Source organism: Xenia sp. Carnegie-2017, unplaced genomic scaffold, assembly GCF_021976095.1.
Source record: "Xenia sp. Carnegie-2017 unplaced genomic scaffold, XeniaSp_v1 HiC_scaffold_1, whole genome shotgun sequence".
Classification (NCBI taxonomy): domain Eukaryota; kingdom Metazoa; phylum Cnidaria; class Anthozoa; order Malacalcyonacea; family Xeniidae; genus Xenia; species Xenia sp. Carnegie-2017.
Window position 1 is genome coordinate 2,182,363 of NW_025813402.1, and position 14,756 is coordinate 2,197,118.

At 31.4% G+C, this 14,756-nt stretch overlaps 2 protein-coding genes across 2 annotated transcripts; both read right to left on the bottom strand.

Annotated features, from left to right (window-relative positions):
* Window positions 1-2,630: 2,630 nt before the first annotated feature.
* Window positions 2,631-10,878, bottom strand: LOC124452036 (coiled-coil domain-containing protein 60-like). The gene is made up of 19 exons (XM_047002908.1): window positions 10,530-10,878; window positions 9,150-9,251; window positions 8,938-9,011; window positions 8,505-8,574; window positions 8,317-8,432; window positions 8,148-8,197; window positions 7,928-7,970; window positions 7,671-7,787; window positions 7,161-7,268; window positions 6,878-6,983; window positions 6,434-6,671; window positions 6,065-6,186; window positions 5,853-5,943; window positions 5,746-5,764; window positions 4,889-5,038; window positions 4,637-4,792; window positions 4,191-4,281; window positions 3,164-3,262; window positions 2,631-3,014 (listed from the first exon to the last, which is right to left on the bottom strand). The coding sequence occupies exons 1-19, from the start codon at window positions 10,818-10,820 to the stop codon at window positions 2,928-2,930; spliced, it is 2,130 nt and encodes a 709-aa protein (XP_046858864.1). The 5' UTR covers window positions 10,821-10,878; the 3' UTR covers window positions 2,631-2,927.
* A 53-nt stretch (window positions 10,879-10,931) lies between these two features.
* Window positions 10,932-14,740, bottom strand: LOC124452965 (programmed cell death protein 7-like). Its single transcript, XM_047004003.1, has 8 exons — window positions 14,125-14,740; window positions 13,225-13,365; window positions 12,995-13,084; window positions 12,771-12,902; window positions 12,347-12,485; window positions 11,984-12,190; window positions 11,833-11,908; window positions 10,932-11,758 (listed from the first exon to the last, which is right to left on the bottom strand). The coding sequence occupies exons 1-8, from the start codon at window positions 14,677-14,679 to the stop codon at window positions 11,587-11,589; spliced, it is 1,512 nt and encodes a 503-aa protein (XP_046859959.1). The 5' UTR covers window positions 14,680-14,740; the 3' UTR covers window positions 10,932-11,586.
* Between the last annotated feature and the right edge of the window lie 16 nt (window positions 14,741-14,756).

A 14,756-nucleotide genomic window follows, 5' to 3' on the forward strand; every position in this document is an offset into this window, starting at 1 on the left:
GACACATTTTAATGCCAAAGTCTATAGTTCATGCATTTTTACACATTTTCATGCCAAAGACTATAGTTCATGGATTTTGACAAATTTTCATGCCAAAGAATATAGTTCATGGATTTTGACATTTTCATGCCAAAGACATATTTTACATTTTGATGCATTTTACACATTTTCATGCCAAAGTCTATAGTTCATGCATTTTTACACATTTTTATGCCAAAGACTATAGTTCATGCATTTTTACACATTTTCATAACAAAGACTATAGTTCATGATTTTAACGCATTTCCATGCCAAAAATATAGTTCATGCATTTTTACACATTTTCATGCCAAAGACTATAGTTCATGCATTTTTACACGTTTTCATGCCAAAGACGATAGTTCATGGATTTTGACAAATTTTCATGCCAAAGACGCATTTTTACATTTTTGATGCATTTTTACACATTTTCATGCCAAAGACGCATTTTTACATTTTTGATGCATTTTTACACATTTTCATGCCAAAGTCTATAGTTCATGCATTTTTACACATTTTTATGCCAAAGACTATAGTTCATGCATTTTTACACATTTTCATAACAAAGACTATAGTTCATGCATTTTTACACATTTTCATGCCAAATATTATAGTTCATGATTTTCACGCATTTTCATGTCAAAACTATAGTTCATGGATTTTTACACATTTTCATGCCAAATACTATAGTTCATGATTTTCACGCATTTCCATGCCAAAACTATACTTCATGCATTTTTACACATTTTCACGCCAAATACTATAGTTCATGATTTTCACGCATTTTCATGCAAAAGACTATAGTTCATGCATTTTTACACATTTTTATGCCAAAGATTACAGTTCATGCACTTTCACACATTTCTATGCCAAAGACTATAGATTTTGACACATTTTAATGCCAAAGTCTATAGTTCATGCATTTTTACACATTTTCATGCAAAAGACTATAGTTCATGGATTTTGACAAATTTTCATGCCAAAGAATATAGTTCATGGATTTTGACACATTTTCATGCCAAAGACATATTTTTACATTTTTGATGCATTTTTACACATTTTCATACCAAAGACGCATTTTTACATTTTTGATACATTTTTACACATTTTCATGCCAAAGACTATAGTTCATGCATTTTGACACATTTTCATGCCAAAGACTATAGTTGATGCATTTTTACAAATTTTCATGACAAAGACTATAGTTCACGTATTTTTACACATTTTCATGCCAAAGTCTATAGTTCATGGATTTTCACACATTTTCATGACAAAGACTATAGTTGAAGCATTTTTACACATTTTCATGACAAAGACTATAGTTCATGTATTTTTACACATTTTCATGCCAAAGTCTATAGTTCATGGATTTTGACACATTTTCATGTCAAAGACTATATTAGATGCATTTTTACACATTTTCATGACAAAGACTATAGTTCATGGATTTTCACACATTTTCATGACAAAGACTATATGCTCGATATGCTCGACATGTTTTCGAGCATGTGCGACCATCGACGTTGGGTCTTGGGCTTTCACTGATCTCGTGTCGAGTTCTCCCAAAGGTCTTTTCAGTTTGCATAAACCCGTTCAAACACAGTAACACCATTTTTCTTAATTGATACTCTCTTTTTCATACCATTTACCTATTGAGAATTATTTAATTTTGACCATGAATTTTTATATGTTATTTTCAATCCAAGAGTTTGAGCTGTAGGCCGTAATATACCGACATGGAGCGACGCGAGGAAGCGCAATGCATTATGGGTCTACAAAGTAAATTTGTCTGGACACCACAAGTCGAAACCTTTACTTGTGCCTCTCCAGAGCAGAAGTAATAAAAATCTTTAACTTTACGAATTTACGTTCGATTCGTGCTGCTAATATAAATTAATGACGATTCTAGTTTTCACGACTATCTTATAGAATTATTGTCAAAAAATAACATGTACTTGTAATGACTCTTTAGCTTATTTGTTTAATTTTATGATGGCCGTTTAGAAGTATAACGACGCCACTGGACTTCATTGGCTATCAGTATAATAAACTTGTATTAATTACATTTTATCTTTACCTCTCCTCTACCTACTGTCTTTAATAAAATAACGACTTTTTTATATGATCAAGCGATTACATGAAATAACAACTTTTTGAAATGATTTGACGACTACGCGATACCTTTTTATGTCTACCTTCATGATTACCATTGTTTTTACATTTTTCACATACCATTGTGTCTACTTTCTTGTAAACTTTCTTGTAAACCTTTATTTCTATCCTTGTGTCTACATTTATGTCCACCTTTATGTTTACCTTTATTTCTAAATTTTTTACATAGCTTTGTGTCAACCTTTTTGTGGTTCCTTAGATCATTCATTAAGCAGACGCAGACTGCACCACGATGTACTTGGCTAGTTTAAGGTAATGTAGAAAGAATTGTAAGATTTCCTCATGGATTCGTCAAAAAAGCTTCAAGAGTATTCTTGCATAACTGCTCTGTTTCAATTTTTTTGTTAAATACACACAAGAAACGTCAATCAAAATCAACACGAACAGTCCTTCACAGAGTTCTTCCACCCTGGACGATATACAAACATCTAACGAGCATCCCGCGTTCAAATCATTCACTTTATTTAAATATTATAATTCAAAAACGATCATATCATAGAAATTTTCGAACATTACAAATGTCCAAGTGATTTGTTTCATTTTACAAAATTGTGACTTAATAATAATACATATTATCTTTTCTACTTTAAGCCGCACAAGGAAATATGTTTGTGAGTTCGTCATGCATATTAAAGATTTTATATTTATACATCAGGTCTTTCAAGCTTGTTGATGAAATTATTCTTTTAAATCCGTTGATTCTCTTTGGATATATTTCGTAGAAATGATTGAGTTGATCAAGGTTGTGTTCTTGGTAAATTCCAAGATGTCAACCAATCATCATAATCCACAGTTGAAAGATTCACGACATTTTCACGCACAAACTGTCAATGTAAACAAACCAATTTTTATTAACTATAAAACTTGTGTGCTTTGTAAGTATACAGAGATACAAAGCGCAATTTGTAAATAGTTTATAAAAATTTAGTGAATTCATTGTGCTTTTTCGTTAGACAAATCTTGCTACACTGACCTCTATAGCAGCTGCTATTTCTGGAAAGCGCAGTTCCCAAGGTCTCAATATTGCCAAGATTTTTAAAAAATGTTGAGAACTTACTTTCCTTCCTTCTAACTATAAAAATAAAGAGTAAATAAGCAAGAGGGCTAATCTGCTTTGAATCTGTTTTGAATCTCGCGTTATGAAAGTGTTATTACCTTTTTTTAAAAAGTATGAATTATATGTTTTATATTCATGAACGCACATTTAGTAATTTTTTTAAATTTTTATGTTTCAATGTAAAAGTGCAATGTAATACTCAATTGAAAATGGTGGTAGTATAAAATATGTAATTCTCTTTGAAATGAGAAGTTCTACCTTTGCTTAGTTTTGCTGTAAAATTTCATAGCCTCTAATACTTCTATATCATTTCAAAATACGCAATAACATTTTAAGACTTTTCTTGGGGGTGCTAGAGAATTTTTTGTGTGGAGTGCGTACACCTCTGCACCCCTCCCAGAAAATCTGCCCCTGCCAGACATGCCCTCTCAACCTCCCCCTCAATGAACAAGTGTTTTAAACACAGTAGCACAGAATAGACATCTAACAGAAAGCCCACTCTACTAAAATCGTGGCGTATTTTTCACTACGCATGCGTGACATCCCAGCAAGATGCTTTCACAAAATCATTATGGAATAGTATTGTGCACGAGAATGCTATTTTACTAATAATTCTCGTTTAAAGTAAAAGTTTGCCGAAATTTTTACAAAATGTTATCATCTTGCGAAGACGATAAGGTTCCGAGCTTTTGTAGTGCAAAACGATATATTTGTAAAAACATGTATATTTTCTATTGCGATATAGCTGCAGTATCTTGCTGGAAGGTGTGTCTCCTTAGAATTTGCCTCAGAAAAGTAGGGGAAACCAACATCAAAGGTTTCGACACGAGTGGACCTTCAGTTAAGATATCTATACTGTGACAGTAGTCTAAAGTTTCCTGCTCAATTATAGGGAAGATTGAAAAAAGTTGCGGGCCGAGATATAAGCGAATGTAGAACATACCGAGCCGTATTGAGCTATTTTGTTAAGGATAATACCAATGGATCGATCATTTTTTACATTCTCTGGAAATATATTTACAAGGCCTTGGTACCTAAACATAAAAATAACATTGGTATTTCTCTTATTCATCATTAATGTTTAAAAAACAACAGTGTGATAAACAGGAAACATTATTTATTTAAAAAAAACACACTCCAAAAAACATCATCTTGTAAACTCAAGATTCGACTTATAAAAGCAAGAGACAATATTTAAAGCAATATTTCGACTTTATTTCAAAGTCATTACAATAAAGTTAGAACAAACTCAAAATATTGCTTTATAACTCGAATGTTGAGTTTACAAGATGATGTTTTTTGGAGTGTGTTTTTTCTTTTATTTTTTGAAATTGTCGACTGGAAAAGGATTATTCATTTTTTAAAAAGTCTATAAATAAAAACACCTACCAAGCACACTCCTTGCTAACACGTTCTCTCATCTCGGCCCCAGTCTCTACGAGCTCATCTGAATAACTGTCATGACGTATAACATCTAGAGCCTTTTGTATATGATCCGATCCATGAAGTCTGATAAACTTTCGTCTTAAAACGTGCCATCGTCTTCTTTTCTCACGTAGAAATAAAAATACCATTATTGTGTTTCACGAGAAATAACATTAAAAGGAATAAAAAAATATTTGAATAAATGTATGACGATACTTGATGTTTTTCTCAAGTTTATCATGTAACATGATATTTCTTTCTTCATTTACTTCACTGAACTTTCGTCTCATTTCTGAAGGAGTTTCGTCAATATTATTGCTCAGACGAATAACACCAAATGTTCCCAAAGCTGCCGTAAGAAATCGCCTTTGTAAAAAAGTAATTTCGTACTTGGCAAAGTTTCTTCTTTCACAACAAATAAATACAATTAATAAATTAATTAACTAAGGCCTTGACCACACGCATCCGAATATTCGAGCGGGTTATCCCGAAACTTTTGAATCCGCTCTCTGGAGTGAAAATTTTCGTATCTGCAAACAATTTGGATGCGTGTGGACGGTAAATTTGGATATTTTTGACCAAGATTGCCTAGCAACTATTATAGCGCGTTTAAATGGTCGTCAAATTTGCTTCCAATCTATTCCAATCGACTTTCTACATAGCGTTGGATATTTTAAATTCTAGTGTGACTTTCAGTAAGAGTTCAACCTCATCATCAGTCTAAACGAAGGAGTCCGTCTTGCTCTTTTTTTTATTTCTGTCCCAATTATGACATATACATTCAAACAAAGCCGAACAACGTTTGCACACACCGACCAAATTCAAAATTGCTAACCAATTTACTGCAAATTTGCAACAATTTCAAAATATGCGAGTGAAACGGAAAGCGCGAAGTCCTGGGAACTATAGTAAATCCGGATAATATCAAGCTACGTTTGGACGCAAAAACATTTTTATGCGCAACATGGTGCGCAACAAAAAGTTTACGAATAGAATTATATCCGGATACGTGTGGATGGGGCCTAATCCAACCAACCACTTTATTACTAAAAGTATTATGATTTCAAACTTACATTTTTGAGCTACGCTGATCTGTGAATAAAAAAATGCAGTTCAATTGACAATCAGCTTTTTTTAAAATGCCTCAAAAACTCAATGCCTCAAACATGTAGACCACAACCTGTTTCTCGAACCCAGTCCCTCACACGAGTCTCAGGCTTTTTCGAAACAACATCTGTTTCTTGTGTCGCAAGTTTTGTCACTTGTTCGCGCTGTAACGCAAAAAAATTGAAAGCAAGTTTTATTTTAAGTAAAATTGTCTTTTATAGAAAAATTGGCTGCGTAATGTTCAAAAGCAGCAATAAAAGTGATGAGGATGAATAATTTACTTACAGATAAAAAGGTTTTCCCTTCGTTTACTGATTTTTGTTCATTTGAATTCATCGCTTTAAGTGACTTTATACATGAAAATCGTTTCTCATTATCTGACATAGCTTTTTTTTCTTGGAAAATAACTAAAATTTATTAAATCAAGAGTGACAAAATAAAAGAAGAGTGAACATCTGTCTCAGCGATTAAAATAATAAAAAAGTAAATTGATTTCTAAATTGTTAAGTTACCACCATGAAAGGTACGTAACACCCTTCATTATAGACTTAAAATAACATATATATATTATTGTTCATTAAAATTTGCCTTTCAATTATTTTCAGTTCTTTGGTTAGAAGAAATGCCTTCAATTAAATTTTCAATTTAGTTTACCTTTTCCTTTTAATTCCTCAGTATTGTCAGCTGTACCTTTTTCTTGACCGACACCACTTGATGACGTAGTTGGAGCATCAATAGCATCAGCACTGGATAAACTGCCTACTTTCTGTTCAATAGGTGAAATGGATCGTTTCATTAAGTTCGCGTTTGATGATGAATTTGTAACTCCAGAAAGTCGTTGAATATGCTGCGGATGAACCGATATACGCCGCCTAACTTTACGATGACTTCGCTTGAAACATCGATTAAAGTTACAAGTAAAAAATGAAATGTTAAAAAGATGATACAAAGTTTGGAGCAAACATAAACTGATAACAATTAATTTGTAATTCTTGGAAATTGATCGATTGATTACAATCGTCAAACTAATCAAAAATACTATTCAATATATATAAATTGTTGTGTCATGTAAAAAATAACGAGAAATGCATTAAATACCTGTGAAAAACGAGCTGGATTTACTAGAAGTGTTTGCCAATTATTTTCAGATTGTTTTTTCTTCTCAAGTTTTTTGCGTGAGGTTCGAACTTCTTCTTCTAAATATCTTAAAAAAAATACACGTTAACTATTATTGCAAATTCAAAGAACGCTACGAACAAAACTGTAAATTGTTGAACATGAATTTTGAAACATATAATTCGTACTTCACAAAAAGTCATAACGTAGTTTAAAGTCACTTTAATGTTTTGAAACACTTGTCTTAAAATATATTAACACTTACTTTAAATTCCAACAATTAGCAATTGGTTGAACAGCTGGTGGAAAAACATCTTGAGACATAGCGTCAAGAATCCAATTTAAGGCACACAGTTGACGAAATACACATTGTCTTCAAAAATAAATTAACAAATAACAATAAATTGACCGACCCAATGAAGTAAAAATTAATAGCAAAAGTCAGACAAACAAGCATATCAAACATTTACATTTCATTGTATGTATGTGTCACACCAAAAAACAAATTTTTTAATTGATGGTAAATTATTTAAAGTGAATTGTTTGACTGTGAATTGTTTGACCTTAGCAATAGTCATCTTCAGAGTCAAGTGTGGAGTAAACGTCTGTTTAGTCGTTAGTAATGGTTGCTTCATTTAATTCTTTCCAGTAACATTTTGCTAATTTGTGTTGAAATCATCTTTATAATAGCAATACAGATCGTACAGATTTAAAAATTTAGCAATGGTATTTTCAGATATAAATCAAATCATTATTACAACATTTATGTCAATACCTCGAATCCAAAACAGAATAGTTAATGTTGGAATATACTGGAGAATATGGTCGTAAAGATGAGCTGCGTGGTTTTTTTCTTGAAATAACTCTTTCTGAAGTTCTTGACTTGGGAGAACTACAAGCAGTTAATCTGAATTTTTTTCATAGCAAACACTTTTAACAATGATGAAAACTTTATAAAGCTAAAATATTAATTTAAAAAATGTTCATGAGTAAAGGTTATGATTTTTAATGTCTTATAGCTATATGTCTTACAATGAATGAACACAACTTGTCTCTTCAGTATTTTTGTCCAAATCTACAAAATGAATAAAATTCTTTATCAATGTGTATTCATAGGCAGTCCAGAAGTCTGTTTAGGTTTACTCAAACAATCTATTTACTATCTACATAAATCGATTAAATAAAAAAACTTAAACAAGTTTCTGGGCCGCGTAGGGTGTGTTCTACTTTACATGTAGTTTGGATAAAATACTCAAAAAATCTTTGCAGTCTTCATCTTTACGAGTTGTCGTTCCGTCGGCACTACAAAATGACATAACTAATATTTAAGATAACTTTAATCTAAAGCTATTTGTATTTTGGAACTTGTATAAAATACATTGAGAGAATGAACAAATAATACAAATTTTCGCAAGACATACAAATTTTCATTTTCTTCAAATTCAGATTCATCAGAAGTCTCACAAGGAGATATAATCTGCATGCTATTCTTGACTTTTTCTAGTTTACGTTGTCTTTCAATCTCAGAAATTTTTGCCTGAAACATAGAAAACAGTGAAAGTGATTTTTTACTGTCACCGATCTGCATAAGTCCAAGGGTAAAGAAGACCTTTCGTTCTTGTTCTTCTTTGATAAAACGAAACAAATTGAAACCCAAGCGAACAGCATTCATCATTTTTCTAAGTCAAATAAGATAAATTTAATTTAATGAAAATTATCATACAATTACAACCTGGAATCTCCGGGATAAAAAAATATTTTGACTATTTTTCCGAGGTCTCATAACGAGCCAAAACCGTGCGTAGGCGATTGTCGTTTTGACTTTTGAGGTCGAGAGGAAATATTTTTCCCTCCTCAACCACCTTAATGGTGCATAAAGTATAGTTTTTTCCATAAAAACACAGCTTTCAATACAAATTCAAACTCAAGCCTAATCGTTAAAAATATTATGTGGACTTCTGAGTTAAACAATCATAATTCACTAACATAAAACTTCTATCAACCAAACAAAACATTTATTTGTGCATCCATTCCATCTCTACCTTCCTTTCGACAGCTGGGTTTGAATATTTTCAAGTTTTTCCTTTGGCGCATAGAAACATGGTGCTTGTGAATCCTACGTACAAAGGAGGGCAACACAAAAATAATTGAGATGGATTATAGCAAAATTTCTTATACATGTTATGTTGTATTGTGTTCAACCTATTTATTTGTGCCAGTTTTGATAAAAACTGAAATGTCAAAAAATACATACATTTTTTAACTTCAATTCAATGTTTATATCAATTGCAGCAGGATTTTTCTCAACATCGCAGCCCGATAGTTTGTTCTCTTCCACAGAATTTATGTTTGATTCCTAATGCAAATAGAATGACAGATTAAAATTTGTTAATATTCTCTGCAGTGCAATCAAATCAGATTCAAGATTAAGATACAAAATCACAGAAATCTAAATTTATTTTGCACACAAAAAGATGTCAGGTGACAAATAAAAGTCTGGGGCCAGTTGTACGAAGGCTGAACAGCGCTATCCACTGCATAGCAAATCTTTTCTGAAAGCTGAAAAAATCTCTTACAAGAGAAAAATATATGATTTGAAAAGAGTAAACACTAAAATAATATATATTTTTTGAAAGATTACAAAATTTTTTTGTTGTAAGAAAAACATAAACACCTTTCTTACAATCCAATGGATAACCAGTGGATAATGCTATCGAACACTCATGCAACCGACCAATGATGGATAATAAATGGTAATCTGAAATATATGACAAGCAGGCAAATATCATAAGCAGGTAAAGTAAATGACGTTGAAGAGATAGTAAATAAAAATTAGTTGGGACTGATTTGCAACAAAAAAGAAAGACAGCTAAGAACAAAGAGCTTGTGGTAGAGAAAGTCTTGAGTTAAAATTATGTGCAAGTAACTATGATCTAGCCTAGTGGTATAGAAAGTACAAAAACGGAAATTGACAACTAGTCGCTCAAGCAGTAATGGTTAAACAACTTTGTCACGATCAATGAAAAGCATAGACAAGCTAACCTGCTAGAGAGAGTGGCTTTTATATAGATAAGCTGGAAATTGTATCAATGGTTGTTAGGTTTGTGTACAAAGAATAAATGGCATTGAAAATAGAAATGAAAAAGATGAAAAAGAAATGTATTAGTGGAGTCAATTTCTCAGATCAAAACATTGTATAAGTGCACGATCCATAGAGTTTAAGGAAATGAGATGTCTACTAAAGAAGAGGAATAGTCTAGGCAATTGCTATATTACATTGGTATGAATTTATTTACTCCTGTTAACAATAAATAAAATCTGGATCCAAAAAAATTTGATAGATTGTTTTAAAGTGCCAAACACAAAGTTATGTCAACGTATGTATGTATGGTAACCAAGGTCACTTATAAAACAAATAAAGTGAGATTTATGGCTAGTTAACGCAGGCTTTTTTACAATTTTTGTTTCAATGTTGGTCATACTTAATGCTTGTCATAAATTGACTACTAATCAACGGAGAGGGCTAAAATTGTTGCAAATGATGAATTAGAATTGGAAAAACTCGAAATATACAGTCGACATTTGTCTTAATTAGACAATTATATTTTAAATTAGCATTGATATTCGACAATACCTTAAGTGGAGATTCGCCCTGTTTCTGACCAAGTGTGACTAAAATAAGATCTTTATCATCAAGGAACACTTTGCCAACAGTTTGGTACGGCTTATGTGGTAGGGAATTGTAACCACATTTTTTCATTTGATAACTTCGTCGAAAATAATTCTGTTGAGCAACCTGATGTCTGTCAGGAACACAAGCAGTGTAAACAACATCGCTTCGAGCTGTAATACGAAGTCCTTTGTGTGAAATTTGCGATACAGGTTTTGGCAAAACATAGGTTCGTGGATCTTCTAAGGCAGTCATGTTTAATTTAGAAAACCTTTATCAGTCGATAATGTAAACACTTGGCAAAAATCAAAATGAATTAGATTAAGTACACGTTACCTTGGTTGCAGTAATTTAAGTAACGCTAAATTAACTCTTTATTAAACATTACTTTATTCATTAACTTATTTATCTCAAGTTACAATATTCATTATTCTGTATTAACAAATCCATTTTTCGATTGACATTTCGAAAATGGAAAATGCAGAAAATAAGAACTTTTAGCGCATGATGTTGTATTTAAATCATTAGAGAACGTGCGGACATTCAAAAGCTAACATTCTTATAACATATACATACTTTGAAAGATGAATAAGTGTGATGTTGCAGACTTGCAGTTTGTAACAGAATTAAGCGATGGACTATTTCTGTTACTATAGAGTATGTGTCGTACATAGCATACGTATAAAATGTTTATTTGAATGTCTGCTTTATCTTAACGATACTCTCAATGAAATGATAAACGTCACATAAAAATACAATTTTATGGGAGCTGTTTAATCTTGTTTGGATCATAAATAAGCAGACAATTTGATAAAAAAATATATACAACTTATTGTACACAACGTTGTTGGTAACTTTTTGAACACATTATATTTTCTCACGCATGAGAAAATACGCACTTCTTACTTCTTTGGCATTCACCATATGGCAGGTATAAATTATTTCCTTGACAATTTCCGGGCTTTTAATGTCTGTAGACAAAAATGAAACCCGAAAGATTTATTGGTGTCAATAGTTTATGTTACTTTCTAAACTTTTGTTCATGGAAATCTGACACTGCATGGACTTTAACATGATTGGTATCAAGACAGGCTTCCCACTGACTGGTTGTCGGCGAAGCTGGAGAGATATCACAATTAGGTATTCTGCTTCCCAAACTGGTATCTTGTGTAATGTAAATATCCCATCCTTGCCTAAACGTGAGTATATTTAGAAATAGTGAAATTATGAGAAAGACACAGTCGTAATGTTTTTAAGTCATATATACCTGACTTGAAGAAGATGCTGTAGACTAATGTCGGCTTGTTCATAATAACGGCTAAACTCTGCCATCTGATCATTCTCTAATTTTTATATTTTGAATGATAATTAAGTTATTTAATACTGACATTATCCTTAAAAAAGTCATATTACAGTACCTTGAGCGAGATTAAGCAATGCTTTCTGCTGTAATCGTTCTAATTTCTCTTTTTCTTCTTGTTCGTCTTTTTCTTCTGCTATCATAACTTGTAAAGTTTTTTCTTCTTCTTCATAACTTTCTTTTCTTTCTTTCAACATTAAACTTATTCTCTCACATTTTGATTTTAAACATTCATCATCAACAGAAGTTGTCTTTGGGTAGACACCTGTGCAACAAGCAAAATTCAAGAGAAATGAGATACACAAATTTGTCAGTCAGAAAAACAATAAATTAATACGTAAACAATAAAAGCAATTTAACACATGCATCAACTTTTATGTGTAAGTGTTAACTTAAACAATACTGAAAACGTTTCACGAACCTTTTTTTTCTCCTTCGTCTTTTCTCAACTGTCGTAATTTAACGAGAGCTTGAATCAAGTCTTCCAGCTTACGACAATCTTGAAGTTTGCGACGAACTTCATCTAAAACTCCACCAGCTTCATGTTTTAGTGAGGCTGCCTAATCAGAAAATGGAATACATTAGGAAACAACATTGATAATTGGGGGGAGGGGGTTATATTCATATACTCATATGTTGTAATCCGTAAACACAATTGATTTTAATAAAAAGTAATAAAGTAAAACATGCATACATGAATAATATCCCCTCCCCCTCCCAATTATCAATGTTCTGCCGCCTTTTTAGAAAAATGTAGTTTCAATTTACTCTCACCTCTCACAACATTAGAGTACCTTAAGCAATGAAATTAGTAAATTAGAGTTCATCAAAGTACATTAGAGTACCTTTCTAGCATTGATATCTTTTTGTTTTAGATCTTTCTGCCAAGCATCAATTTTTTCATGTAATTTGCATGTTTTTTCTTCATCTTCTAATCTTTGAAGATATCGACGATGTTGTCGACGTCTCCACCAATGCTGTTGAAAAATGAAATTTATGAATTTCAATTCAAAATAAAATAAAAAAAATGAAGCCATTTTACTTATATAACCCAAATTTTTTAACTAACGCGTTTCTCTTGGCGTTTTTCAATTTTCACTTGAAGATCTTTAATAAGTTGCTGGTCAGAAAAAACATTTTCCACTGATGACAGCTCATCCTAAAAACATATAATTAAACTAGTGACATGATATACTTTACTAGTATATAATATACACAATTTCAGTATCTTTCTTATTATATGATAAAGGTATTATAAACATTTATGCTAAAAACAAAGTAAATTATATTTTATTGTACCTTGGTTTTTTCAACATCAGCCAAAATACAATTCCATTTCCTTTCTTCACCCTCAATATTGCTGTTGAGTTGCTGAATCTGCTGTTTTAAATCAGTATTAAGTTTCAAATAACGATCAAAGAGTATCCTTGCTTCACTGATCTATGAAATAAAGGTACAGAATTCATTAAATATAACTGATATGAAAGTACATCAATATTTTCAACCTGAATTATTTCATTTTCAAATCTGCAATTATCTAAATGACTGACAATAAAGTTTTTAAGGTAAAAAAGTTTTTTAAATTTGTTTTCAAATTAGAAATGAAAGGATACTATAAATATTCATTCATTCATCCAGGAATATGATTTTAGATGCCACATTTAGAAGTCGTGGATGTATTTTCATCATTTTCTCATTTGAAAGAATTTAGCTACAGTAAATAACAATCAGACATAAATAATAAACAATATAAAGAATAGTTTACATGTTTATTAGATGGTTAAACAAATATAGGGAAGATTAAAGGTTGGTAGCCAACCTTCAAAATTCAAGAATTTTTACTTTGACAAAGATGGCAACTTTCCTCAAGGCAAAAACATCAAAATTGTACAAGAGAAATTTGGGAGGTTTGTGGATCCTGCATTTTGCAAAGTGTAATTAATCATAACTAGCTTAGAGATACATCTTGAAGAATGATGCTGTACTTCATTGGTCAGAAATAGTTCCACTTAACCTTATCCAACATGATGCAAATTATAACAGAAAAATTGTTTAAAACAATATTAAGAAATACAATAATGACAAAGCTTTTTTATTGCTTACTTATTACACAAATTTAAACAAACTACTTTCAAAAACATTACTTTATTGGTAATGATAAATTTCAAACTTTACAAATAAAACAAATTTCAAACTGACCTTCAATGATTTTTTACAATCTTTGCCATTTTCCAGTTTAAACTGATGCTGTTCTAACCATTGATTTAACCAAAAGGCATCATCATTATTTGTATGAGAGCCATTCTTATCTTTCGCTTCGTATTGCAAAAGTGAAGGATACAAAGTAACTGTATTTGTTGCATAATCCACTGGATGATTGATTGGATATTGTGAAATATTGATAGGTGTGAAATTTTTCTTCAATGATGAATTTACTTCATTTTTATACCCACTATACATCAAAGGATGGTAAAGATTATTTTGATAATTATACATGACATTAGGAGGATAATAGTTGAATGGTTGTATGTTGTTTGTATTCATAACATGAGCAAATGGTGGAGTGAACAAAGGATATCCAGAAACGTTCATTTGACCAACTTTATCAGGACCTTGGTGATCCAAACTACTCCTGAAAGAATCTTTATTTTTATCATCAATCATTGGCTGAGACGATATATCTCGATTTCCATTGAAACATTTATTTGGCTTTAAATTTCCTTGCATTGCAGAAATTCTGACTACCTTCAACATTAGATTTCAAAATTTCATTGAAGGTTAAATCGAGTAAATTGAAATCGTTTTCAGTTTTTATTAACAAATACGCAGGC